A 27,828-nucleotide genomic window follows, 5' to 3' on the forward strand; every position below is an offset into this window, starting at 1 on the left:
TGAGCCTGGAACAATGACCCATTCAGAGTAAACGACTTATTTCACTAATGTTTAAAATTCTTTATCTTAAGGTATTTTTTTTAATAACATATTACATTGTTTTTAAGTCCTGCAGTAAAAGTCAGATAATTGGATTGCACTGATTAACATAATACAGATCAGTGTTTTATCAAGGACACCAAATTTAGAGGTGCTTCACTAAATGATTTACAAATTCCCAGGTGAAAAAAAAACAGGCATTATTTATGCAACATGTTCTGTCAGTTTTGGCTCTGACTACTTCAACACCTGGTGATGGTGGGATTTATTTTCAGGGGATGATGACAGTTTAGAGTCCCCCTTGGGATACTTGACAGTGAGACCTTTTAGAATTCTTTGACATAAAAAAGCAAAAGTTGTACCTTTTTCTGTCCTTTTAATCTCAAAAGCTGCTGTAAGAGTCACAACATCTCTTGGTTTGGTTTAAGTAGCTGACCGTCTTAGACAGCGGTGTTGTCTACCCAGCATGCCAAGTATGATCAATATGCAACCCTGTGGTTGTTAATGAGATGTCTGCCGTACACCCTCTGGCCTCATCTTTCCCATTTCCATAATGAATCCTCCCATGGAGCTGTAAATCTGTCAGCTCACTGCAGCAAGGACCAAACACATCGGCATCGCCTTCATTTACAGTTGAGCCTGTTGCTGCCTGAGGTTATAGGAAACATGCAGCATGCAAACCATTTCCCCTCTGAGAAACCACAAATGATTTTCAACAGTTGTTCAAAATAAAACTCAAAACAGATCATTCAGGCTGTGGACGGTGCAGACTCAAGTACCACATTTAGTCTAGGAACTCAGGTGGGCAAAGATCCAGCTTAGAGACCAAGTGTTGGTAAATCCTGCTGAGATCTTAAGACCAACATTCCAGGTCAAACAAATTGCCTGTCACCATTTCCACGGCAACGCATCGAAATCTGTACAAAGCATAGCATCATGTGTGTAATAAAACATGGTCATTCACTGTTTAACACCCAACTGTAAGAGAACCACACAAGTCAATACAATAATCCTGGTCAGAGCCACATTATCCATTTTTCTTTACAACACACTACAGAGGGACACGGCAAAGCAATGGAATGATGGGTAAATAAAACTAACAATGAACAAAGATGAGTCAAACAGTTACTTTATTTATGTTCAGGTAAAAACATGAACCTGATGCAGTAAATTATTGCAGATCTTAGAAACCAGCACATGAACAATTGGGCCAGAAGAGCATACAGTGGCGCCCTCCCCTGGCCACAGACTGCAGGTGCACACCACGGTTTGTTCCAAGCCAGCAGTGCAAAGAAAAAAAATAATAAACTACAGCAAGAAATAAAGACAATATAGAAAATTAAAAAAAAAAAAAAAAGGTAAAGCAGACATTCCCACCTCAAACAGGGTGTGAAACTGCATATAAACTTTATTCCATAAATGAACTTGAAATGCTATCTGGCCATGAAACGATAAAATGAGACCAGCCAAATTTTGTGCCCAGCTACATTATGTGTTGAGGGTTGCTCAGAGCTTGGTCTACCAAGATAACCCTACACATCTGGGTAGGGCCCAACAGAAAGACACTAACTCTATTAAAAAATAAAGAGCAAAACAAAATTACCTGATCAACACATTGGTTACAACTCTTCATTTGAGCTGAAGCTCTCTAGAATAAGTAGGCCAGAACGCAATCTCAACTTGGGTAGGGGTGAAAAAAAGATAATATGCGCTCATCACTACCCGCATTCAACCAACTGCAACTCTCATTTCCACAACTTTAAGCAAAGACACACAGGGGGGAAAGCCGAACCAAAATGCAACACACAAACTGGGGCCAATATAATACAGAACAAAATGCGAACAGACAAACTGAGGGGAAAAGACATGAGAACAAAGAGCTATTCTATCAAATGTGTAGAATGAGCAAAGTCTGCAAATTTGTCTGTACAAATGATCTTTGGAGCTAAAGTAAACCTAGCTTGCTCAATGGACCCCCCTCCCCTTCCTCCCCAACACCCAGTGACACTGTCCACTGCTCTGGAGAGGAGACATCCCTTTTTTTAAATATCACATAGCAATGCAATTAAAATGTCACCCAGATGTTTTCATCTTTTTTAACATTACTCAACTACTGATATAAGTTTTACTCTCTCTTTTTTTATATTTTAACTTCTGTGAGTCATGGAACACCTTTCCATTTTTTTTTTTTTTTTTTAAATATTTTTTGAGAGACCGGGGCAGCAAATATATATTTAAAGTCTTAATTTTTCTGCAAGCTGCTTTCTCTAACAACAAGGCTGTACACGTAGCCTTAATGTATGTGATTACAAAAAAAAACTAGGAAGGAAGTCATGATTTCATCAGTCGCTGTAGAAGGCATTTATATGTGAGATGTAGAGAGATCAGGAAAGGTGGAAAGACTGCTGGCCCTCTCGGGCTGCAATCAACAGTTTCTCTCGCATGATCTCTATGCTGGAGTAGTCAGGCAGCTTCAGGTAGTTGACGCAGGTCATGACTGAGGGGAGGAAGTCATCTGGGTTCTCCGTTGACTCAAATGTCTTCCTCACAATCGTCAACGGGGGATTCAGGCTCCGAAACCCTGCAGGTCAGGACAAGAGCGACACCGGCGTCAGAGTCCAGCTCACAGCCAGTGCACACATCGGCTCACTATTGTTTTGAATGTGAGGTTATATGAGGAGACTCACCTCCAACCGGCAGTCTTGGACTTCCTGTCACAAACTGCAGAAACAGTCTCTGCTGCTCGGCATCAAAGCTGCTCAACACCTCAAATAGGAACCGTACAGCACGGCTGAGGAAACAGTGAAGGAAGTTTGTCTTAAGTTCACACCAGTCTCAGTATCTGCATATTGTCATTTAGACATCAGTAGTGTGAACAAATATCCAAGTCAGTAAAGGCCTCTGATGTAACTGAGGTCACTTGTTGATAATGACCTAACACAGTGATATCTGCTTTAGCGTCTGTCACACAGCACTGACGTCTAGATGAAAGGACATATGTGCATATTCTGAAAACAAATCCAAATAAGCCATTTACAAGGCTAACGAAAATGAATATTCCACTAAAAAAGTGTTGTATACATACAGCCATGCATAGCATAATTACACAGAAAAAGACATCTTCTGTAACATACTGCTTATCCCAGGGGTTGACATATTTTATGGACAAACAGCCTCCCATTTTCATTCTTGAAAATGTAAATGTTGTGATATTTTCAAAGAGCCAAAAACCTGTTGATACCAAAGTCTTTCATATTGTTTAAATACGCGTTGTTTCCCCTTCTGACCATAATGGTACAACATAATTGGGGTGTGCCTTAACAGACCTGCCTGTGTTACATGAAAGAGGTCACATTCTAAAACCCCAGAGATGTGAATAGAACACAAGTCTCAAAAATCATTCCAAAAAAACAAACAGTAACGGCATATTCGATGTCACCATCAGCGAATGCAATGATCAGCTGAACGTCTAATTTAAAATATCCAAAGTACACCGTTTACATGACATACAACACACAGATAATACTGCTATATTTAGAATAATGCAAACACATTTATGTACATGTAAACAGTCAATTTAAATCAAATCTCAGACTCTTGGCAAAATTTACCTCAACTTCACATAAATGGGTATTTGCAACAGCTCTACACAGCTCAATTGATGTATGTCAAAGGTCAGCTGTCTCACCTGTCATGTGTGTAGCCGTGGTCTGGTCGACAGCACTCCATCAGCGTCTTGACATCCCATGTCTCTGATTTACTGCCACACAGCAACTGGTCAAGCTAATAAAGGAGAGAAAAAACATTTTAATACCACCAGCTTTTCATTCGCCTTTAGGTTGTACAACATACATGCTCTCAGACTAAACTAATGTGTAAACAAATATACAAAAATGATGAGCATATTGACGGCATTAAGAGGAAACATTATAGCGTGATACTACTGTATTGATTTGGAAGTGATTGCCCTGACTATAAATTCTGTTTTTATTTGCTACATCATAAATCTCTAAAAACTCAAGAAGATTAAAACACTAAATGTTTGCTTACCTCCTCTGGATAGAAATACTGCAGGTGATGAAGGGGGAAGACTGACTCAAAACCTTCCCTGAATGACTCAAACTGTCTGGATACTCCTTCATTCAGAGTCCAGTAAACCACCAACTAAAGGCAGACAAGGAAAGTTGCAAAAACCATTAGCATTAAGTTGGCCAAAGATGAACAATAAACAGCATGGGAGACAGAGGCATGACATACCCTGAGGTACTCCTCCAGGTTGTAGATGGTGACTGGGACATCTTTGCCGCCCTTTTTCAACTCAATGTTTGGGAATCCTGGAAGGGTGAAGTCCAAACCCAGGTCCTCCACTGAGCAGCCGTTCATATTCAGGCTCTCCAGTGCCTGCTGAAGGGTCTCCCTTGTCTGACAGCAAAAAGATATTAAGGACTCAATACTCTCACTCTCGAGAGAGTTATAGGTATGTGTTTTAATGTAACCTCAAGGATGGCCATGTGACCTCAAGAATGCGCTGCTTTTGTAACACAGACCAAGCAAGAGCCACAGCTGTGACCTTGAAGTGGCTGTTTTGGAATATTAAAACTAAAACAGCTTCTCTGGTGTTTTGTAGGTTTAAACAAAATGGATAAATTGACAAGCACATGACTGTTCACTGACTGCCAGCATCAAGGACAAGACTTTCAACACAATGCTCAGAGAAGGATGTATATACCTGTGACCTGTCCTGTTCCAGCCTCTTCTTCTGGCGGATAATATCCTCCAAGTGCTGGATGGACTTGGCGACACCGGGATCAATGTTCACCAGGTCATGGGAGCTTATAGACATCTCATGTCGCAGCATCCACTTATAAAATGGCAGCCCCAGGGGCAGGTCCAGCTGGTAAGAAAAGGAGAAAAATTTAACAAAACTTGTAGAATGGATTTAAAAAAACAAAGAAGTGCAATGCATGAGATAAATCATCCAGACTTGCCTAGTACCCACAAGCTGGATTTTCTTGAAAAACATTAAAAACACTCAGGGTTTCTGAAGTGTTCAGTATGAAATTCAATATAATATGCATTCAAAACAGAAAATGTAGTCAAGAGGATTAATCTTCAACAAATCCAAATTAAGAAAGCTTTGTGAACATTAAGGATTTTCCAATGTCCCTTGAACCTAGGGCTGCACGATTTTGGCAAAAAATAAAATCCCGATTTTTTTCCTCTAAAAACTCAATTTTTGATCTTGATTTTTGGGTAAAACTACAAAAGACTACAGAAGTCAGCATGTTGTTTTCGTGAGCAGCCCACAATGCAAGCCACTGCTCCCTACCTCAAATCTGTGATGGTATCACGTGATGAACCCACAGAAGGACAACGGAAGATGAGTGATCCCCATGCAGTTATATTTCAATTGCGGGATCCGTGCGTGAAGCCACGGCTTATATTGCTGTAAGTACTGTGTACTTATTAGCAGATTTAACGTCTGTGGTCATTACACAGACTTCTGTGAAAGACCGCTCTCACAGATAAGAGGGGGAGCCTACGGTAACCTGCAGGCGCGCGGCCCGGAGGCACGAGAAAGATGTAATCAATTTGATGATTTCCCTTTTTAAAAAATCATCCTAATTTAAAAAATCTGATTTCAATTTAAAATCAATTAATCGTGCAGCCCTACTTGAACCTAAAAACATTGCTTGACATAACTTGGAAAAGATCTGAATTCTGGGTGATTTGACGTAGAACGACCATATATCAACTTCACACTAACTTCAATTAAATCATGGGATTGTGGGGGCATTTACAGGCAAACTGCACAAATGCAAATGTAATCTACGGTGACACAAATCAAGGTTCGAGCTTTAAATATTAAAAATGTACTCAGCAATAAAAAAGACACCTGAATTATGATAGAAAAGGTCCTTGTGTGGCAATAGCTTTGTAGAGGCAGATGGCTAGTTTAAATTAGTGTGTGGGGGAAGACAGAATGAGTAATAAAAAGAGAAAAAAAAAAAGTTTACCAGTCTGAAGTCCATAATGGCTTTAGCCATAAGCTTCCCTAAGAAACGGAACTTCATTTTGATTTTGGCTATATGTGCTGGTTTGGTTGTCCTGCCAAAGGGAACAGCAAAGAGTCCTCTGGAGCTGAACATGTACTTGGTTCCCTCTTGACTTCCTGTTGGGATAGAGATTAAAAATATGACAAGTCAGTTATAACTGGCACATACTGTATACAAAACCATTTTCACACCAAGCTAACCTGTAGTGTCTGTGTTTACCGTAGCACATGTACTTGTTAAAGAGTGAAAAAATGGTCCTATTTAATAATACCATTTTAAGATTATATATTCTACGGATAAGGATTAAGCACATTTTAGATGTTGCAGACTGTTTACTTCTTTTAAATGTTAAAAAGTTCATGTATGGAGCCAAACAAACTCCCTTATCAGACAGAGGAGCCAAATCAAATTAAGACCCTAGTAACAGCTGAATGTATTTTACTGTAGAGGTCACAGCTCCAGAGGATAAGAGTTTACCTTTAGGATTGGCCAGAGTAACCTCTTCGCCCCTCCACAAGCCAAGGTCTGCCCGCTGAAGCTCCTGGGACACCAGGGCGTAGAATTCCAGAGTGGGGCCAAGACCTGTACCGACCTGAGAAAGGATATACACTCATTTTCACTCCCTGTTGCAGGTTATGGCAAAAGTCATACACTTCATGCCACATAACTAATACGAACTAATAATAACTGTGCAGTGGAAATGCTCCTTCCATTGGATGACATCAAAGTACATGCACATTCAGATAACTGATATTCTAGGTACCTCATTCTCATACTGAATCTCCAACATTGCTCTGGAGCTGCCAAGGTCCTGCATCACAGATTCAGCCTGTTTTAGCAGCTCGTCGCGGTTTATCGTCCTCTGAAAAACAAAAAAAAGTGAAGAATGAAGCTTATCAGGTAATGAAACTAAACAGATGAGAACTTCAGCAACAGAATAAGAAACTGAAGGATATTGGGTGTATAACTGGTGCATTCTACTAGTCAAATGACAATGCTTGAATATCGCAACACTGCACCTTTTTTCTGTCAAGACGTGGTGCAACTCTGCTGTCCTGAGAATCTGATTGGTTGATTTCAGGGTTTGTGTCAAGTAAGCGTTGCATGGCTCTGTCACGATCAAAGGCAGTTACATAGAATAACATCTGCCGGGTGTCAAAGGGGAAGAAGAAAGGGCTACAATAATGGAGAGAAAAAAGCATTTTGAGAACATATCATCAACAATGTTCATTTTCTAGTTAAACTGTACTATACAGACAAAATGGTTATTACAGCACAATTACCAAGTTTTTCCAAGCTCTATGAGCCACGTAGGAATGTTGCCCGTCATAATGACCAGCGGGTCTTGTAGCTGACGGTTGGCTTTGGCTGTCAGCTTACTGTTAATAAACTCACTGGTAGGGATGATCTCCTTACACACAGCATTCTGCAAAACATCACAGCTCAGTTAACAGACCTTATGAAATATAAAAACAGGTTGAAACAAATTGTTCACATCATCTCTGATTTCCTTTCTCATGTAATTCTTTGGGAAAGAGGCTTACATCATACAAGTAGAACCAGTATCTACTGATGGAGTGCAGGACCCTCAGCAGCAGATTGACCTCTAAAGAGGGGTCATCAAAAGTTATGGTCTCTGGTGGCTCCGAAGTGAGGTATGTCTCTAAGGGATTGATGACGCTGGGACACACACCATCTGGATATGATAAAATAGCAACATCAGTATGTAAGGAACAACGACCAAGACAAACAGCAGATACAGTATTACTCTTCTCTCTCATCACACAGTGTGCCTGTAATTTATCAGAACTAGTTAGCCATTATTCAACCACCGAGAGACCTTTGATTCAAACAAAAAAAAAATCCCACCATGCCACAGCTCATCCTGCTTCTTGGCGTTGCGAGGTGAGGTTTTGGTGGGGGCAGTTTGGGCCCTGCCCCTCTTTCCACCTACAGCATCTTTGCTGCCATCCTCATCCTCTCTCACAGGCTTATACCTGTTAAGAAAAATAAACACAACATTTTTTCTCTGTAAGACAAAGACTGTGCTCTTAAGCAAACATGCCAGCAATGCTTCCAGTTGTTTAGCCAGCTGAGATGGGTAACAATGAAGTTAGGGGTTCTTGCTCTCTAAGACATAGAGCCATTATTTTTTACCATATTGTGTGTGTTTTGGTCCAGATGCCAGCTCGCCCAAGTGGGTTCGCCTCATCGTCTGTGGACTCCCTTTCTTCTTCTGCCTGAAGACTGTACTGCCGTACAGCCTGGTATACCGTCATGTTGTAGGGCAGAAGGTGGTCACCAATGTAAAACTGTAGTCTGTGACGCACACTGCCAGAATTCAGGAACTGGGCCGCCTGGGTCATTAATAAATGCATGGTTTATTGTTAATAATAAAGTTCAAACTATTTTATATTCTCACATCTTCAAATAAGTAAAAGTGCATAGATTGAATAATGAATTTTATTTGGCAGATTGTGTTTTGTCTCATCACATACCAGTGACTCATCTATTTCATCATCTGAACCGTCATCATCACTGTCCTCATCCTCTTCTCTGATTCGGCCATACCCTGAGGAGAAAAGATTACATGTTATCCACCAAAAACTGAACAGTGAAAAACAACGTTTAATTAAGTGGTCAATGAAGACATATAAAGATGCCATCTTTGTTGGTAGCTAGTTATGAGCTTCATGGGGACTATGTTTTTTCATTTCCTTGTCATGATTTCAAAGTGCGCACAGCACCAGTTTCTGGTAGCCAGCTGGAAGCAGATGGGGAGTGAAAAAATACATCACTGTAGTTTGGATGTTTTCCATGAGTTGTCAGGTATAAAAATAGCCAAAATGAACAGCAGAAGTACACTGTTTAATTACTGCGAGTAAATTACTTGCACAAATTTCCTGACTCCATCTAACAAATCCAAGGAGATGCATGTTAATGTGACAATGTATAAACTGTGTAAAGCTGTGAAGATATTCTCTCACCTCTGACCACAAGATATCTTTCAATGGCTTGCACCAATGCCAGGGGGTCAATTTTCACAGGACCACCTTTCCACTGTTTAACATTAGTACAGTCTGGGTGCCTCTGCAGCTGACACTTCAGCTGATGTGTATTAAAGAATTTCAGTGCCTGAGAGCCCCTGGAGACACAAATGAAACGCATCAGATTCAACTGCATCTTATCATTCATGTTTAGTTAGCTGTTATTATTTGAATCTTAACGCTAACACACTGACCTGCTCCCGTTGCCATTGCCACTTGGGAAATCATGCACTTTGACAGGGAACTGCTCCATTTGGCTCAAGCAGCTGTTCATCTTGTGTACCAGTGCCAGGTAAGCCCCATTCTCTATTGGGTCCAAGCGACCAACAGGCTCCATTCCCGGGATCTTTGTGACAAGAATGAGAAACTTTAGAACCTCAAGAAAAAGAGGTTGCGATAACAGTAACTACAAGATAATATTACTAGTGTTACATCCAAGGTTATTATCGTTAACGAAAACGAACGAAATGACGAAAACTAAAATTGAAAAAACATTTTCGTTAACTGAAATTAATAAAAACTCTAATTAAAAGAAAAAAAACGATAACTAACTGAAACTGTATCGTGAGCTTACAAAACTAACTAAAACGTATAAAAATTATGGATACAATTCCCTTCGTTTTCGTCTTTGTCAATGTCGGACTGATATGAAATTAATTTATTTCGCTCTACAACACTTCACAGTCTGTCATGTCTGGTCACTGGTGGTTTCCAGTTGTCTTCTGGTCCCCACTCTACCTGGAACATACAGACTAAAGCTGGGACACAGCAGCACAGTCCTGTCTGGGGTTTACTGTAGTGATACATGGGTCGGGGTTTTTTTTTTGTTTTTGTTTTGTTTTTTGGCGCACCGTGTGTGCGTGTGAGTGACAGAGACAGAGCAGAGCTAAAGGACAGAGTCAGACGGGACTAGCATCCAGGTTAAAACTGGAGAGTTTATCACCATGAAAAGGCCTTCCAAGGCCTTAACTGCACAGTTTAGAAGAGGAGAAAAGAGGAGGATGAAAACTAATCCAATTACAGAGGTATGGAACTTGTTAGAATGTTAAAAAAACATTTGATGTTACTAGCTACAGCTAGCTAAACTGAACTGAAGCAAAGTTGGCTAATAATGGAACTGGAGATGATTAAGAGATGAGATATCTGCTAAGGTGTGGTTTACTGATGAGGAACTGGGTTATATATGTTTATAAGTGGTTTATATATGTTTCTATCTGCTTTAACTGCTGGTTAGCTGGTTTATATGTTTCTATCTGCTTTAACTGCTGGTTAGCTGGTTTATATATGTTTCTATCTGCTTTAACTGCTGGTTAGCTGGATATATATCTTCCTATCTGCTTTAACTGCTGGTTGGCTGGTTTATATATGTTCCTATCTGCTTTAACTGCTGGTTAGCTGGTTTATAATAGGTTCCTATCTGCTTTAACTGCTGGTTAACTGGTTTATATATGTTTCTATCTGCTTTAACTGCTGGTTAGCTGGTTTATATATGTTTCTATCTGCTTTAACTGCTGGTTAGCTGGTTTATATATATTTCTATCTGCTTTAACTGCTGGTTAGCTGGTTTATATATATTTCTATCTGCTTTAACTTCTGGTTAGCTGGTTATATATGTTTCTATCTGGTTTAACTGCTGGCTGCTTTGTGCATCTCCTCTCATGCTTTGCACATCTTCGCATTGTTTCACGTAAGTGACGTTGTGTATGGATTGCACCCCCCCCCAACCTGCTATAGGGAATTTATACATTGTACGGTACATTGTGTCTCTGCTCAGTCCATGAGCCGCCCTAACCCGACCCCAAAATAAAGTGTTCAGGGTAACCCATATCCGCGCCTCACTAATTTCTTTGAATAGGATGATGAGGAAGATAAAATATATGAAATAACTAAAACTAATACTAAAACTAAACTAAACTAAAACTAAGCATTCAGAAAAAAATGATAACTAATAAAAACTAACAAACTTGCTCTAAAAACTAATTAAAACTAACTGAATAAGAGAAAAAAAAAGTCAAAACTAATTAAAACTAAACTATAATTAAAAATCCAAAACTATTATAACCTTGGTTACATCTCAGTAATGTGTATACATATTAGCTATTGTCTCTTAATCTGTGTACTGCACAAAGATAAAACAGGATCAATAAGTCAGTGTTGTTCGATCCAGAACTTTAGTCGGAATAGTGCATAAAGATACAATCCAAAATATATTTTCTCACCGGACAGTTGGCGAAAACATGGAGGAACCTTTTGAGCCTCACGTCACGACTGAGTAAATCCCTGTCCGTACTGGAGGTCAGGTAGACCAAGAGCTGCTTCACCAGCCCACTGTGCTGGATCTCAAATGACGACACATCGGATTCGGATACAATACTGGAAATTTCCACTAGGCACTCCATACCGCCATCCACCTTGGAAGTAGGAACATAATACAACATCAGATCATTGAGCCTGTTTAGATGAGCATAAAAGTGCGATAACTGAGAATAGCCAAATAATTGTAATAAACAGATCTTACATGTTTACATGTACTTCAGAAATGCCATAATTGAAAAACCCTGTTAGACGTTTCAGTCTATTATTGGACTTCTTTTGGAGTACATACATACGTAGTAACGGTACTCTAACTTCCTATTAATGTAGTCTCCTCACGTTTGACTAGGTCACTTCCCTTTTCTATAATTTCATTGTACACATGTAAAGTACATGAGTATTGAGGAGAAAACCAGGTGTGTTCATCTGATTTCTCACAATCAGGTAACTGCCATTATGTGATAAAGCATATGAGATTATGCTGTTTACATGATCACTTGAATAATTTCATAACTCCAGAAATCTGATACTGATCGGAGTATTAGTGTGCATGTGTATGGGCTCAGTGTCTCATGCTGGTTTGTGAAAGACATGAAAAAAAAAACACATACAGTCAAGTTCAATAGGGCAAACATAGCAAATAGCCTACTGTCACTTCTGTAGGGTAAGTTAGGGTAAGTAGTGAAGTAAGTCTATATGTGTCCCTTAATAGTCTTGATTACTTCCTAAACTTTAATAAAATACTAAACAAGATGTCATGTTGCCATTTGGTACTAAAGGTAGTGTGGGTTTTACCTGCAGGTTGAGCTGCTCAGTGGCTGTGCAAAGTCTCTGGAGTACATTCAGTGCAGGATTGCTACCATCCACATTTTCAGAGTTGAAGTATCGTTCAACAAACTTGCTTGCCTGTTCTTTGATCCAGGCTTTGATTTTATCTCTATAAAAGAATGAATATTTCTTTAGTTATTTCCAACAGTCTTCACACCCACTGACTCTTTAACCAGAGGCTGTTGCATTTCTTAGCAATTACACACAGCTTTCTTTGTCAACACACCTGTTATTGGAAATGGAGTCCTTGGGAGGTGCCCTGGCCAGCCCACTCACCCCTGCTGTGCGTGAGGGCTCTGAGTTGGCATTGTTGGTCTGGGCACCCAGCTTGCCCCAGGTTTTGGGATTGAGACTAGCCAAGAATGATGATTTAGGTGACTGAGTACTGGTAGGGCTTTTGGCTGTTGGGGGAAAAAAAATATGGGCATTACTAAGAACAAAAATATCAAGTCAGGAACACTCATGCTTCCAGGAAACTTCCAAATACTAACAAGGACTGGTATCAATTTCCTTTCAACTCGCCACAAGTTACTAAATGTGCAATAAACATTACAAAATATGATTCCATGTTGAATACTGTCATCATGTATTTACAAAACAGCAGACTATTTTAATGCAATATATACTGGGTAGTCTATAATATCCTGAAAAAAACTATTTGTTCATTAAATTTTTTCCTGGAAACTCATTATGGATTTTTAATCATCACACGTACAGGAACAGCAACAATTTAACTTACCCTGATTGTCTACTTTATCATCATCCCTTGGGGGAGAATATTTGGGCCTTCTAGGTCCTCGTTTAGGTAGCCGTTTCCTCTTTAGGACATCACTTAATCGCCTTGAGAGGAAGAATTAATTAATGTCATGCTCTTGAGGGTAAGGCCAAATATAAGCAGGTACTACCTGTGTACATTTTTCTATTCATTGCAAACACAACATCAAAAGATAACAACTTAAAAGTTAAAAACAGAGCACCTAGAGTCAGAACAAACACCATTTTAACCACACTCACCCCTGTGGACTAAGGTCCAGGGAGTCATCCATGCTGTGCTGGAAGCTGGGTGAGCCCAGGTCAGGGGTCGCATTATTAGCAGATGTGGTGGATGCAGTGCTGATGGTGGTAGGACACAGACTGGCGGTACCACTTGGACAAGCCTTTGGAGGACTAGTCACTAGAAAGCTTTCAGACTCTGCCAGATTCTTTACTTGATGCATTACACCTGGACAAACGGACAATGACATTACATCTAACGCTTTAAAATTAAAACAGTACACAGTAACTTCTTCAAAGTACTGGAGGTGTAACCAGAATCGTACTGAAACTGTTCATCAGTGTCAGTGGGCAAATGGATGGAGATAGATAAGACACAAGGATGGCAATGCATAACAAAATGTTGAGACGCACGCACGCACGCGCACACACACACACACACACGCGCGCACGCACGCACATACACACACACAGACACACACAGACACAAATGCACACATTCATGTATTTTGCTGCAAACATGTTCAGAAACTGTAAAAAGATATTTATCTCTTAGTCTTGCAAATGAAATATTTAAGTTTTATTGCTACCTTCTCTTCTGAAATAGACACTGAAGACATCAGGCAGTTTCTGCATGAGGATCTCAGCCATCTGTAGAGAACCTACTACAATCTTCAGGTCCTGGCTGGATAACATGGAGGCAATGTGACTGTGGAATTAAATATGACAAAGTTAAAAAGTAAGCTCAATAGGGACTTTTTTCATGCAATTATTTCACATCAGTATTACAGTGTCTATGTAACATTGTTCTTCTTTTGTTTTCATTTAGCAATTGTCTATTAACATACTTTACATGTGTTGCATATATATTTGAGTAAAAGAAAAACATTTGTTTGACCAAATTTTCCCAGTGGTGTGTAAACAATGCACATCTAGGTAAAAATGGTTACCAAAAGATGTTAAATAATGTTTTTTTAACCTTCCCAGTCTGTTTCAATCTCATTACAGTAGTTTGGGTGCTGTGTTACCTGGACACAGCATGGTTCCTCAGCACATCCTTCAGCAGCTCGGCATCGGCAAAGTAGATGATCCTGAGGATGGCTCTAAGGCACTTGTGTCTGACAGCAGGGCCAGCTGATGAGCTGTACACCTCATACAAGACCCCAAACAGAGTTTTGATAAAGCACTTTGCCAACTCAGGGTCCTCCTTCATTAGCTGGGCTCGTGCATCTTCTCGGCGCACCTCCTGGTGACTCCCTGAGAACAAAAAGTAAACAGATCTCAGTAACCACAACTTTTTTTTCTTCACTTCGCTGTGGGAAGTATGAATTACCTGTATTGGGGTTGGCAAGAGGATTGGGTTTCCTCTGGATACCCCGTGCTGTTCCTGTGTCTTCATTGATCTGCTGCATAGAGTTGAAGTCAATTGTGTAGACACGACCCAAGGTTGACAAGCTGATCTCATCTTCACCATTCTGATGGGCTGTCTGTAGGGCCAGATCACAAACATCAACAACAGATACGACATACAGGCACAAATATTACCTTTAAATGGAAATTTCTGAGGAAAGTATAGGTCCAGGATACAAACTAGTTTTATAATGTCCACACTGATTTTATCAATGACATTATAAGAATATTCTTAGTGATAATACTGACCAATTCAGAGATATGTGAGTGAGATAGTAATATCTAATTTCTTGTACCTCAATAATGCGGCTGTCAATGCGGTTGTAAGGATGCCACAGTCCACGGTCATCCCTCCATTGCCAGATCGCACCTTCTGTTGTCTGGGCACTGCCCTTTTTCAGCATTACATCAACTGCAAAGATGCCCTCTCTCGGCAGGCAGGGCATCAACTCACTGTAGGGAGAAAAGTGGGTTCAGAAAGCTACAAAATTCTGAACTAATTTCAGTGAACTTGTTTTAAAACATAAATGTTAAGACACATATCTTTTTTATAAGACTTTGTTGTGTCCCAGGTTCCTACATCAGCAGTCAATGCAAAAAGTAACTTACCAAATGAGGGAGGTCAGTTCATAGAGTTCCTGGGGGCTTCGAGGTACCAGTTCTATCTGTTCTTGGCAGCTGCCGTTTGATGCACCACACAAGAGGAAGCGCAGCGTTTCTGCTATGTCTGTTGGGGGGGGGGGGGGGGGGGGGGGTGATACAGACAAGTCTGTCATTAGCAACCCACATTCCAACTTAAGTGTGATATCCCTAAACTCCCCCCAAAAAACTAAATGCATTACAATTTCTGGAGGAAACCAACACTCACTTGAGTCACTGAGGCGGTTTCAGAGTAAAAATCTCTAAGCCCTGTTCAGACCTTGCATTAACATCCATCCCAAAATATTCTGGTTCATTTGATCTGCTGAAAGAGTCTGTTTACAACTGATATTACAAACCCTGTTCAGGTGTTTCTTAAGTGATCACTTCTGTCCCTATTTGCAGACAAATTTATCTACAGCCTAAAACACAGCATGTCCATTCACTTCACATAGAACAAATACCATCAAATGGAATTTCAACTCCAGTGTTTTACCGAACACAAATTTCTCAAAGTGAAATAACGGCAGGTTGGTACATTCTGTCCAGTTTCAAAACCTGACATCCTCTTAAACAGCAGACTTAACCTTATATGTAAATCATTCATTCATTTTGTAAATACATTTATACTCTGTTGCTGAATGCATATATGCGATAAGAAACAAACAATTTTTGCATTACACCAATATCAGGCAGGGCATAAAATACAGCGGTGTGATGAATTTATACATTACTCACTCTGTTTCATGAGCTGCACTGCCAAGCAGGGGCAGTTGGAGCACATAAGGGAAAACATGCGCACAACCATAATGAACATCCCCGAGCTGAGTACCGGAGGAGTCACTACCAGCAGCTGCTGAATGTTGGTCAACAGGTCCCGTGAAGCCACCTCCTGCAGCAGGTTCTGTTGGTTTAACCACAACAAATGCAAAGAAGTACACTTGTTTAAGGAAACTGCATACCAAACATTGTGCTAATTTAAAAAAAAAACCAACATGGTACAAACCTCTTCATGTTGAAAGTTGTCCACCAGTCTGGCAAAACAGAGACAAGTGCTTTCAACTGACTTTTTATCCTGAAAGACAGTTAAGAAGAAAGAGCCATTAGTCAGTCATTACAAGATTTAACAAGTTACAAAATAAAACAAGACAGGCATCTCAAAATTACTATGCTATTAAAAATTACTCCTATATGCCACTGGACCACCAAAGTATGAGGGTTATAGTGCACGTTAAAACTAGAGAAAAAAAGACTTAATATACAAGAAAATGATGAAACACACAGCAGCACTTTCTTTCAGTAACCATTAAGGCAGATATGACCATAGGTTGATTCAGGAAAATTCTACAAACTAAAGGTCTTTACACACTGGGGGCTTTTATCTCATGCGAATAATTAGCATGTCATTTTGGGTTTTCTTACTCTCATTTACGCCACAAGTACTTTTGCACAGAATGTCAATATTTTACATCCAACGAGCAGCATTTTATTTTCAAACCAATGTCAATTTTATCTGAACACAGACCAAAATGAACACCAGACACACTGGACACATGCCCGCTGTAAATGAGGCTCCAATTTATGTTAAATTCATTATCATTTCTGTTAAATGGGTAGGCATAAATATATTCAAATCTTTTACTAATTAACCATGACAACTATCAAATTCACAACATTTCAAGTGTTAATAGTTTTGATGCAAAACATTCATAGCTAAGTATTTAACACTTTTGTGTTGTTTATTCATCATGCCCCTGGTGTGTAACAGCTTTAAGATTAGATGATAAATTCTCTATCCAAAAGGCGTGCAAACAAGACATACAGCTGGATGTTTGCTAGTAGTTTATTTATGTAGCAGTTACAATGACTGTTATCTATGTAATATATTTTTAAAAAATCATTCTTTACACTTTAATCAGCTTACTAAGATGTGCTCTATTTTGTTACTGTTTCAATCTAATATTGCATACACTGAATCAAAATATATATATATATATGTTTTTAATTCACACACCATCCGTGTTACAACATCAACAAGTATCCCTGGAGTGAAAATGTAGGCATGGTAGTGTCACTTTGAGAGTCATTATTTTCTGACATGGACAAATAAGTACCTGATGGGTGAGTCTCTGAGTCAACAGGGGAAGAGAATCAGCAACAAAGTGGAACTCGTCTGGAGTTATGCTCTGGCAGCAGTTTGCTGCAATCGCCAAAGCATTCCTCTGAGCATTAATGCTAAAGAACTCTAGGTACAGGAGGCAGTCAGCGAGCCCACCCTGTAAGGGTTGAAATGATAACATTGTTGTCAGTAATTATGGATGAGTAACACAGGATGATTTACAGTTTTAACAAAAACGGAGTGCAACACTTACAGCCTGCAAAATGGCTTTGCTGTGTCGCCTTGACAACATCTCCAAGGCAGTCAGGGCCTGCTCTGCTACGTCAATGAACTGGATCACCTGAAGCTGTAAACAAGATGGTGACACAGAAAATTAGCATATTAAAGCAAATTAACAAGTGATTAGGGGCAGATAAATAGCCCAGTGTCATACCTTCTCCAGGAAGACAGGAATAGCATCAACCACCACAGCAGAGGATCGAGGGAGGGCCTCCATCATATATGTGAGTGCACGGGAGGCATGATTCATCTGTGTCAATAGAAGAAAAAATAAATGTGTCATTCTATCATGAAAAAAGAATGTAATGTATATTTATATGATTTGATATTCATCATACTCACAATATCAAAGTTATGCTCCATTTGTAACAGTGTTATCTGTGGAAGAACAATTAGATGATAATTAGGAACAAGACAATCAGTTACTGAAATATCAGAGAAAAGATTTAATAAAATTTTATATTTCATTGTATGATGTTCATATTTCACAGAGCAATGTACATGCCGTTTTGTGGCAGTGTAACATACCCAAATGAAACACAAGAAACTCTTATCTTTGAAACATCATTAAATAAGTTAATGGCAAAACAAAAGAAACTTACTAAAGCGGGCACCACACTCTTGACAGGAAATCCACCGAGTGTTTCCTCATTGCCCATCACCAGCAGCTGGCACATCTCAATGGCAGCCTGGAGCTGCTGAGACTCATCACCTGTGGCCTGCAGGCCCTGCAGCAGTTGCTGAGCCTTTGAGCCTGGGAATGGTGTAAATGGTTGTAATTTAACAAATGTAAAACCATTTATTTTTAAGATTTAACACTAAGGAAGTAGTACTCACTGGCTCCGCTGCCTATGGTCCTGTGAAACAGCTGTGACATGCGGGGGCCAAGGGGTCCAAACAGATGAGGAGGGAGACCCCTGGCCTCCAGTAGGGCTATTAAAGAAAAAAAAAAAAAAAAAAAGATGAGCAACAAGATTAGCAAACAGTGAAAAATGTTACACTGACAAGAACAATATGCCATTCACACTACTAATAATATAAAAAGTGTATCAGTGTGAAAGATAAAGCATGATAAAAAGCACTTTTTTTTTTGACTCAATTATATATCTGTGCCATGTAAGGGGAATATCAGTAAAAGGCACAAATCACAAAAAGAAGCACTGTCAATATGCTGTGTTTGTTGAAATGTGGTTTAAATCAAATAACACACCACCAGTATGTAAAGACTGAAGAATCATGTTCACAATAAATATATCACAACAAACAGGCTGCCTGTTTAATTTTTGTTTAACAAGCTCACTAATCTTAATGAAAAATTCTGGTATTCTTCATATCGAATCACTTTCATTTTAATATTTTGCCCAAACCTGAATAGAGGAAAAAAGCATTCAAACTAGAGGGGTGTGTACATCTTTTATGAAGTGGAATAGTGTTGAATACCTTGAAGCCTTCCCATTTCAGAATCATCTGACTCACTCTCTCCAGAAGTGGTCATTCCTACAGCTCCAGCAACTGAGCCTGAAGCTGAAGAAAACAGTACAACACAATTCAGTGACAATGAAGATTGTTTTCTTTTGAAATAACATACTGTATAAAAGAGAGTTCTTAAACTTGCACTAGCTTCACTCTGCTCCATAGAAATCAATGAAGTGTCATAATAGTTACCTGAAGCCCCTTGTGATGCCTCATCAGAACGAGCATTCGATGAGTTGGCCCCATCCTGGTTGTTATCGGAGTCAGCCATTTTTTCCTGTCGGCGAGCGTCGGCTGCCCCGCGCTTGCCCAGGCCTGAGCCCCGCCGACTTTGGAAGAAGTAAAAGACAATATGAGCAATAATTTAATAATCACAAAGACTGTACAGCCAATAGGTTCAGCAAACCATAAATATGCAATAAAAAAATGTATAAAAAAACGTGTGCACACTTGAAAACCCTCGGCCTGACTAATCAGTCGTACTACTGCCACCCAGTGGCCTGACTTATTAGTGCACACCAAAGTTTTTGCATTTACAGACAGACGGACGGATGACAAACTGATGACAACACCTTGTGGCAAGGGTAAAAACCACAAAGCTATCTTAGACTTAGAGTGATATTATACCTGAAAACACTAAGTGTCCAGTTATGAATCTACTTAGAGTATCTGCATTAAGTCCTACTTTGAAAGATAGTGCTAAAAGGTCAAGCTGCAAGATTCATGAAATTAGCTGACTGTCCATCTGTCAAACTCATTAAAAACAAAAGTTTGCAATTTCAATGACTCAAGCAATACATTAACAAAATTGTTAATACATGAACAAAATTTCCAGAAGTACACAGGGTGATCTACCCCTTTTTATTTACCATGAGAGTCTAAGTAATATCTTTAGTAGGTTAGTTTAGTGCCTGTTAGAGACAACAGGCCCTGCAAAGATAACCTTTATTCATTTGAGGTACTTGTTGTGTTACATCTGCCAATATTATAGTCTACTGTAAATGGTCACTGTTTGTACCTGGTGCTGGCACAGGAGCCCGTGGTCTTCTGCCGTGTGCTCCGCCGAAAGCTGGGGAGCTCTGCTGGAGGAGACTCGCTGCGTTTCTTAGTGGACTTCCTCAAACCTTTAGTTAAAAAAAAGTGACATATAAGCATCTATTCACTACAGCCAGAAGTGGCATCAAATACTTGACTAGATTATATTCTCAATAAGACATAAACATATAATAAAAAGTAACCATCAATAAAATTGTGATATTTAGATTTATTTCTCACCTGTATGATAATTAATATTTAGTCATCTAGCTATGTTAACCATCGTTTCCACTTGTGTTGACTATCCTTTTCCCTCTTACTGCACTGCAGGAGTAAGTTAACAGTGGTTCCACAACTGAAAATATCTTTGAATAAGAAAATTATTATATACAATTTGAAGCATATAATTTGGGAAATAGAACTGTGAAAGTAAAGACTGATGATGAAAGTTGCAGTTAAATACAGTAAAACCCCCAGTAATTCTGCCATAGGTTTGTCGTTGTCTGTGTAGAGTCCTGTACCAGAGACTAGATGGGTATTAATAGTAACCTAACCATGGCCCTATGACAGGGCAACATTCATACTAGAGGTGTGACTCATAATTCAGTAGTACAAAAATAAACATTTAAAAAGTTAAGTAAAGAAAGAAAAAATATTACTCTCTTACTTTCTGCCCTTACCTTTGTATATAACTACTTAATAAACAGGTTAAATAGTAATCCCTACACAAATCTCTGCTCAAGTTTCATTAAAATTCAGAAAGATAAAGCTCAAGCTTTTCAACACCACTTAATACAATCAAATCTCTTTGAGGTGTGACTGAATTACCATTGCAAATTCAACATGATCAAAACAGCACTGTCAAATGAAAAGCCTTACACCATCTACATACAGAACCACTGTCTTCGCTTACTCACCATAACTGCTGAAAAATCAAATCACCTGTGTGTGTTTAAGCTGTGTGAGGCTGGAAGATAAAGATATTTCAATATATAGAGTTCCTCCTTTTTGACAGAGAGCAGCTTCCAAGTTGTTCCCTACCCTCAAGCACAGCCCCGGTCAGCTGGACCAACAAGTTAAGCCAACTTAGGAGGGGTCTCTCCACTCGGGCTCATGGCCCATGGCACAGAGCCCACTTGAGTTTCTATCCATACACCTACCTAAGAACAGCCTGACCCCACAATGACCCAAACAACTACTACTTACTTGAACGTATAAGCCATAATATAATTTTATGTAAAAAACACTGCAAATAGTCAAATAGTGGTCATTGCACTAATAACTCTCAATGACATTAAGATCAACTAAATTGTATTAATTTGTAAACTTTGACAGAAAATTTTGTTTTTACTAGAACCCAAATGATATGGGATTTTTGGGGCTGATACATGAAATAAGAACATTGATATTCACAGGATACAACAGTCTTACATTAGATAATAGTGGACATGTGAATTAACAGTTGCATCCGTGATTTTCGGAGTGGGTGGTAGGGGATAGCGGTCTGTGATTGTATTGGGCTCTAGATTTACATATCGATATATTGTATATTTATGTATTGTGCAATTCATTATTATTATTATTATTATTATTATTATTATTATTATTATTATCATCATGATCATCATCATCATTGTATTCATTGTTATATTATTATTATCATCATTATTTGATCACTTTAGCAGTATGGCCAATGTTATAGTTAACCAGATCAATATTCAAACAGGACTGTAAATTGTCTGGCAATTCTTATGCAAATATATGCTAATACAGTATTTTTCAACCAAATATTACTTCCTTGCCTGTCATGTTATTAGCCTGAAAAAACTAAATGTAATAACCAAATGGTTCTAACCCCAAATCCTTTGTCATATAGATCTAGTTACCTGATTATTAAACACATCACCAACTAATACACAAAGAAAATAATGAGTGCAATTCTTACCAAGCTATCCAGCTATTATCAAGACTAGACCATGGTAAAAACTAAAATTAATATTCTACCTCAAAATCTCATTAATAGTACCAAGAATACAACTGCACTACATCATCACACAACATTGTTTACAACTGTAACTGTCTAACATTCTGTTAAAATCATACATTGCTGCACACTGACAACTGACACACAGTATTTATGTATTAAGTTGTTCTCCAGTTTCAAGCTACTGGTCATCAAGCCTGAAATCTGAGCAGGTCCCTCAGCTCAATGAATCTTGCAATCATCATGTCAACCAAAAACTCTATTATTAACATGTGTTACATTAGATACAGGTACCATAAAAGTTGCTATGTGTTTGGGTATGGCTTAATTTTTTATTTCTGTGCATTATGAATAGTCATTCTGATCAGAAATTCTACTAGCACCTGAATGGTTTACCCCAGTAATGTATGTGAGCTGTAGTGTATCTAACTTGAGCAGCAGTAGCACCAAATATATCTGCTCCCAGTGGTGAAGAGTGAGATTTTGTAACCGATGCTGTGACGTTGCTTGGATCACAGGTCCTGTGACATTTAATCCCAGAGGTATAACCTCCATCCAAGCTCAAGAATAATGTGCGGACCCCTCTACATGGAAGTCATAACTCTTTTTAAACTAAAATCTTCAATACAGTTCCAGTGCCAAGTGAATAAAATCTTCATACAACATCTACCACTTTCAAGCAGTTTCAACAGTAGGGAATGTTCTCGAAATAAAAAAGTAAATAGAAGACACATTAACTGTCACAGACATCCCTTTGACCCAAAATCTCCAGAGTTTAGGCTGTCTATCCAGATTTATTTTGACTCACTTGCAAGTTTAGCTTGTAATCCTGATGGCCCAGGTTTGGAGGTCTCAGTTTTGGAAGATCCGGGTAGGGACAACTTAGGTTTTGGCAGGTTGACTTTGGAGTTGAAGCGTGCTGCCCACTCAAATTTTGACGAACTGGCAGCTTTGGCCTGCTCTTTGTCACGGGTACTCCGGCGTGGGGATGGGCTTGAAGCTGAGCGAGAGCGACGTGCCTTGGTCTGGTCTTTTCCCTGTTTAACACGGGCGCCCTGCGTGGCAGTGCTGTTGGTGCCTGTGGTGGAAGAAGAGGAAGAGGTGGAGGCAGAAGAGGAGGAGTCTGTCACGTTGCTACACCCAGCTTTGGCTGAGGCGGCCGATTTAGACGCCAGCTTGGTGGGTTTTGCAGTTCTGCCCTCGGTACGATTGGGGAGGGACCCAGCGGTGCTACTTAGACCGGGGAGTGAGTCCACTTTCTTCCGTTTCTGGATTGGTGAGGCCACAGTGGCCCCACTCTTCTTGCTTTGGCTTCGACCTGACGATGCAGGTGGTTCTGAAGCAACTGATCTCTTCTTGGACTTAGCTGGGCCTTTCTTGGTCTCTGAGGTATTGTCTTGGGATGGTTGGATTGATTTGGGTTTCTTTGCAGGGGTCGGTCCAAAGGTACTAATTTGGTCAGGAATTTCACTTCGCTTTAGCCCTCGGGTGCTTTCACTCTCTGACTGGTGGCCTGGTCGTTCTTGTTCAGATGTCCCTGCAGCCTCTGATTCGCCTTGCAACACAAATGAAGCCACGGACAGACTAAGACCGCTTCTGCCAGGGAGCAACAGAGACAGAAAGTTATCTTTAAAAACATATTCAAAAACAAAATCTGATTAGTAACACATTCTATGTACACAGTCAGATTTATGGGAGAAACCCGCGCCCAGGGATGTACAACTCTTTGTAATAGTATAGTCAGTAAGTATAGTATGACACTTATGAATACTGTCCAAACCCTACACACACGCAAATACAGTGAGTACCAAGTAGAGAGAAGAGGTACCTTCTTGAGCTGTGCCCTCTGGACTGGCCAGTGGCTGAGCTGGATGTGGCTTTGGAAGCCTTAGAATTAGGTCTTCTACTTTCAGGTGGGGAATTTGCTTTATGTTTTACCTGCTCTGACTGCAACCTGTAAGGTTGAAAATTAAAGAGCAAGTAACAGTGTGGGTTATGGTAATTAACCACATTAATGAGAGATAGAACAAATCCCCAAATCTGTCTATGGAAACCATCTATGAATGCCCTTGGACTATCAGTATAACTAGGCCTTAAATGATTACCATTTAGCAATGAAATAAATTTAATCCTCAGTCAAAAAATGTATGTCATCCATTCAGTTATAAACTCAAACATGACCAATACCAAGAATTAAATACATAATGGCCTCCTTTTTTCAACATTGCACCAGTGTAACGTTCAACAGCTATCGTTCCTTAAAAACAATGAATAATGCTTGATTTATAAAGCTTTTTAAACTACAGGTTAAGGTAAAGTGCAGAGGGAGACTCACCTTCCTGCGACTGTGTGGTCTTGTGGCTGGGCCGCAGCAGTGTTCCTCTGTGAACGGCGCAGTGACCCCCCTGGATTGGAATTAGGCCGGTTGGACATTGGCACCTCTCTCCTGAAGGGACATACCCTTTCTAGACACTACCATTCACTGTAATCAGAGAGACAGTACATGCAAAAGTTAGGACTTGTTTCTCAGATCTTTTCCTTGGTTTCAACAACATCTGGTGATCAAAGTGACAACAAAAATCCAAGGTTCCACTCATTGACCCATGTGTGATGACAATGGTCTCAATTTTCCCATGAAAGTAAACCTTTCAATACAAACTTTAACCTCTTTCATGTCTACAAACAGAGAAAGACTTCAACTGATATTATGAAGCAATTACAATTTGAAATTTTAATCTGATTAAAAGAAAACAAGGACAACATATCTGGCTTTCTTCTTGACAGAAACTCTCTTCTGACATCATCCTAAAACATTGTCCAGTCCTCAGGTAGTGTCATAGAGAATATTCAGTAAATGCTATCACAGGAAACTACTCTGTGACCCTATCACCCACTCTTCTTGATCAGTATCAAAAAAGAAAACATTTTGTTTTCAGAAACATGTCCCCATGAATTTGAAGTACACTGAGTTCAGTTACTAAAAACTTTATCAACTACTCACCAGTAATCATTCATCTGTTCTTTTAAAAATACACACACATAAACATGTTGAAACACATATATACCAGAGGGATAACGGAATTGATTTAATAATCACCACAGTGTCTAAAGTTCACCTTTGTAAGATCATTTCAAGGACTCAAAGTCATTTCGAACAATAGAATTCAATACCTAAAACCAAAATAATCAAACCAGAATCAAATAAGTTAAACAAACTGCATAGAGACTTGCCACATTTTAAACACAACACCTGATAATATTAACATGAATAGTACTGTACCCTTCTTATGCATGCCCTGGGAGTGTTTGTTGTTGTGAGCTTTGAAAAACCTTTTAGACAGCAAACAACAGAAAAGGTCTCTTTCATTACATTTTTATGTTCTCATAAATCAGTGACACCAAAATGTTCTCAACAGGAGTGACTTACAGGTTTTGAACACACTCATCAGTAATATTTTAACAGTTAACAAATGCTAATGAATTAAATCCCAAATAAGTTTTGCCACTTAGAAAAGGGGTATTAATGAACTGAACTACTTAGAGGTTAATTCATGATACCACTGATCATACAAATACGCCACACTTGGCAACCTCTAAGGGCCATTTTAGGCCTGCACTGACAGTGCATCCTCGTCTTTGTTTATTCGTCCATTCTGACAACTGGTGCACCACACTCGTGTATAAAATGACTAGCTGAAAACATCAAATGATCAGCGGTTTGGAAAAATCGCTGGGGCTTATATTACTTTAATACACCTCTGAAGAGCCACGACAGTGTCCAGTTTTTATGCCAATGATTTACAGAGGCCTGTGTTTCTGACGTAGTTCTCTGCCACAACCGACTAGCATGTTTAGCCACTCACATCCTAGTCAGTCCCATACATTTTGCCAATGCTCTGGTCGAATTCATTAGTAAACAAAGACTCGGATATCTCAGATGTAAAGCTTGTAAACACTCGATGATAAACATCCCCATGAGAAACGTTAAAAATGCTAGAATTCACATACCGGAGACTGCTTCGTTAAAGTTACGTTGGCTAACGTAGCAGTGGTTACATGGAAATGCGTAGTTGGCGTACCGGTGTGTAAACCTATTTAGCTTCTTAGCTAACTAAACATACTGGCAAAATAAAAAGTTACCTTGTTTGAACACCATTTGGTGATCTGAAACGCTAAATATTTCTGAAAGGTTATGACGCGGGTCTTAAGTGGCAAGTAACGATTATATTCACCTGAGATTAGCTAACGTTACACATCGAAAATGGCAGCTTCGGCTAGACCGTCTTTCGAAAGCGGTTTAATGTAATAAAGCTAGCATGCTAACTTTCTGTTCTGACTACCAACACCAACTGGTCTTCGACTGACTAGCGATTGTGTCTGTTTAAAACAAATAATAAAAAGGTGAAAATACAAAACGTGACACTCGAGTTTGGTCACTTTTGAAGTGCTTGATGTTATTAACAAATTTAAAAAAAACATACAACTGTCAAACTGATAGGTCAACATCATGTGCAGCAAGGATATAACTCTTAGAAATTGTCAACACGCCAGTTAAGTACACAAGGTATGCCTGACCAACGTTAGCTGGCTGTATGGATCACTAATGTTTTCTAAGCTGACTTAAGGCCAACGCTTGCTTCTCACTAACGTTACAGCGCATGCTACTGTTTTAGCTAATGATAGCCAGGCACAAACACGGTCATCTCTTACAACAAACGTGTCGTCACAATCAGTAATTTCTATTCAGAGGTGAATAAGACTATTCAAATGAAGTAAATATGTGATTTGTCTTAGACAGAAGGCTAAAATACGGAGGCAAATGATTAGCAAGCTAGCGCTAGCTTAGCACACTAGGATAACCGAATGTTTGTTGAATGACCGTTCACTCGCAAACAGTAGGCTGACAAAAAATAAACATCTGACCGTTCGATAGACAACATAGTATAACTAGTTTGTATTAGTGACTGAAGTGTGTAGTTGACAATAAACCACTGACCTTATCAATACTGAATTATTTGCCACTGCAGAGCATTCACGTAGCTGACGCTACGCGTTGTCAAATAAAACAAGAGCGTTACAGCTATTACCAGCTAACCTTGGCATGCAAGCTAATTAATATAGCAAGCCTTGTTGTAGCTGGCTTACGCTTTGCCAGCTCGGTAGGATAGGTATTACATCTCCTCGCACAACAACAGCTTCACAACAATTCATAAATTTAGTATTGTACAAACTATTTTGTGAAATTTTGTTAAAACTGACAAGTTTTCTAGCTAGCAGCTAGCACGTTAAGGCTAGCTAGCAAAAAGAAATGGCCTCTGATACCTCTTAGACACAAAAAACAGGAAAGCAGGAACGGGATTCGACATATATTTTCGTAACACTGAATCATATTCCTCCGATATATTTCGATATTGACTGGTCTCGAAGGTCCAAGAGACTCTCGACTGAGATGTCACTAATGTTTTTTTTTGCTTTTGGTATAATGTTGTTACCTATTTGTTCCAGTGTTGTAGTTGTAACAGACAGTGCACCAGCTCCTCTTTTCTCTCTCTGCCCCTGCTAGTTTCACATCAGCTGAGGGACCGACAACTGCAATATACATCCGCGTGATTC

The 27,828-nt window shown here is 39.4% G+C and overlaps 1 protein-coding gene across 4 annotated transcripts; it reads right to left on the reverse strand.

Annotated features, from left to right (window-relative positions):
- Positions 1-1,152: 1,152 nt before the first annotated feature.
- trip12 (thyroid hormone receptor interactor 12) lies at positions 1,153-27,794 on the reverse strand. 4 transcript variants are annotated; one of them, XM_030151586.1, is made up of 42 exons: positions 27,708-27,794; positions 24,551-24,697; positions 24,044-24,169; positions 23,024-23,811; positions 20,215-20,320; positions 19,389-19,525; positions 19,164-19,247; positions 18,561-18,656; positions 18,326-18,477; positions 18,066-18,101; positions 17,878-17,973; positions 17,698-17,790; positions 17,440-17,601; positions 16,332-16,400; positions 16,064-16,229; positions 15,296-15,413; positions 14,983-15,139; positions 14,610-14,763; positions 14,305-14,533; positions 13,867-13,985; positions 13,298-13,505; positions 13,023-13,123; positions 12,510-12,684; positions 12,251-12,392; positions 11,362-11,553; positions 9,337-9,488; positions 9,083-9,240; positions 8,594-8,667; positions 8,253-8,452; positions 7,965-8,092; positions 7,640-7,791; positions 7,379-7,521; positions 7,115-7,271; positions 6,859-6,957; positions 6,573-6,687; positions 6,057-6,211; positions 4,769-4,933; positions 4,297-4,461; positions 4,090-4,203; positions 3,728-3,822; positions 2,727-2,830; positions 2,424-2,620 (listed from the first exon to the last, which is right to left on the reverse strand). In XM_030151586.1, the coding sequence occupies exons 2-42, from the start codon at positions 24,646-24,648 to the stop codon at positions 2,424-2,426; spliced, it is 6,177 nt and encodes a 2,058-aa protein (XP_030007446.1). In that variant the 5' UTR covers positions 24,649-24,697; positions 27,708-27,794. The 4 variants fall into 4 exon arrangements, with proteins under 4 accessions (XP_030007448.1, XP_030007446.1, XP_030007447.1 ...); XM_030151587.1 differs by lacking the exon at positions 27,708-27,794 and adding an exon at positions 27,212-27,327; XM_030151588.1 differs by lacking the exon at positions 27,708-27,794 and having other exon boundaries at positions 1,153-2,620; positions 24,551-24,648.
- Positions 27,795-27,828: the final 34 nt, after the last annotated feature.

This window comes from Sphaeramia orbicularis, chromosome 13 (assembly GCF_902148855.1).
Source record: "Sphaeramia orbicularis chromosome 13, fSphaOr1.1, whole genome shotgun sequence".
In the NCBI taxonomy this organism is placed as follows: Eukaryota; Metazoa; Chordata; class Actinopteri; order Kurtiformes; family Apogonidae; genus Sphaeramia; species Sphaeramia orbicularis.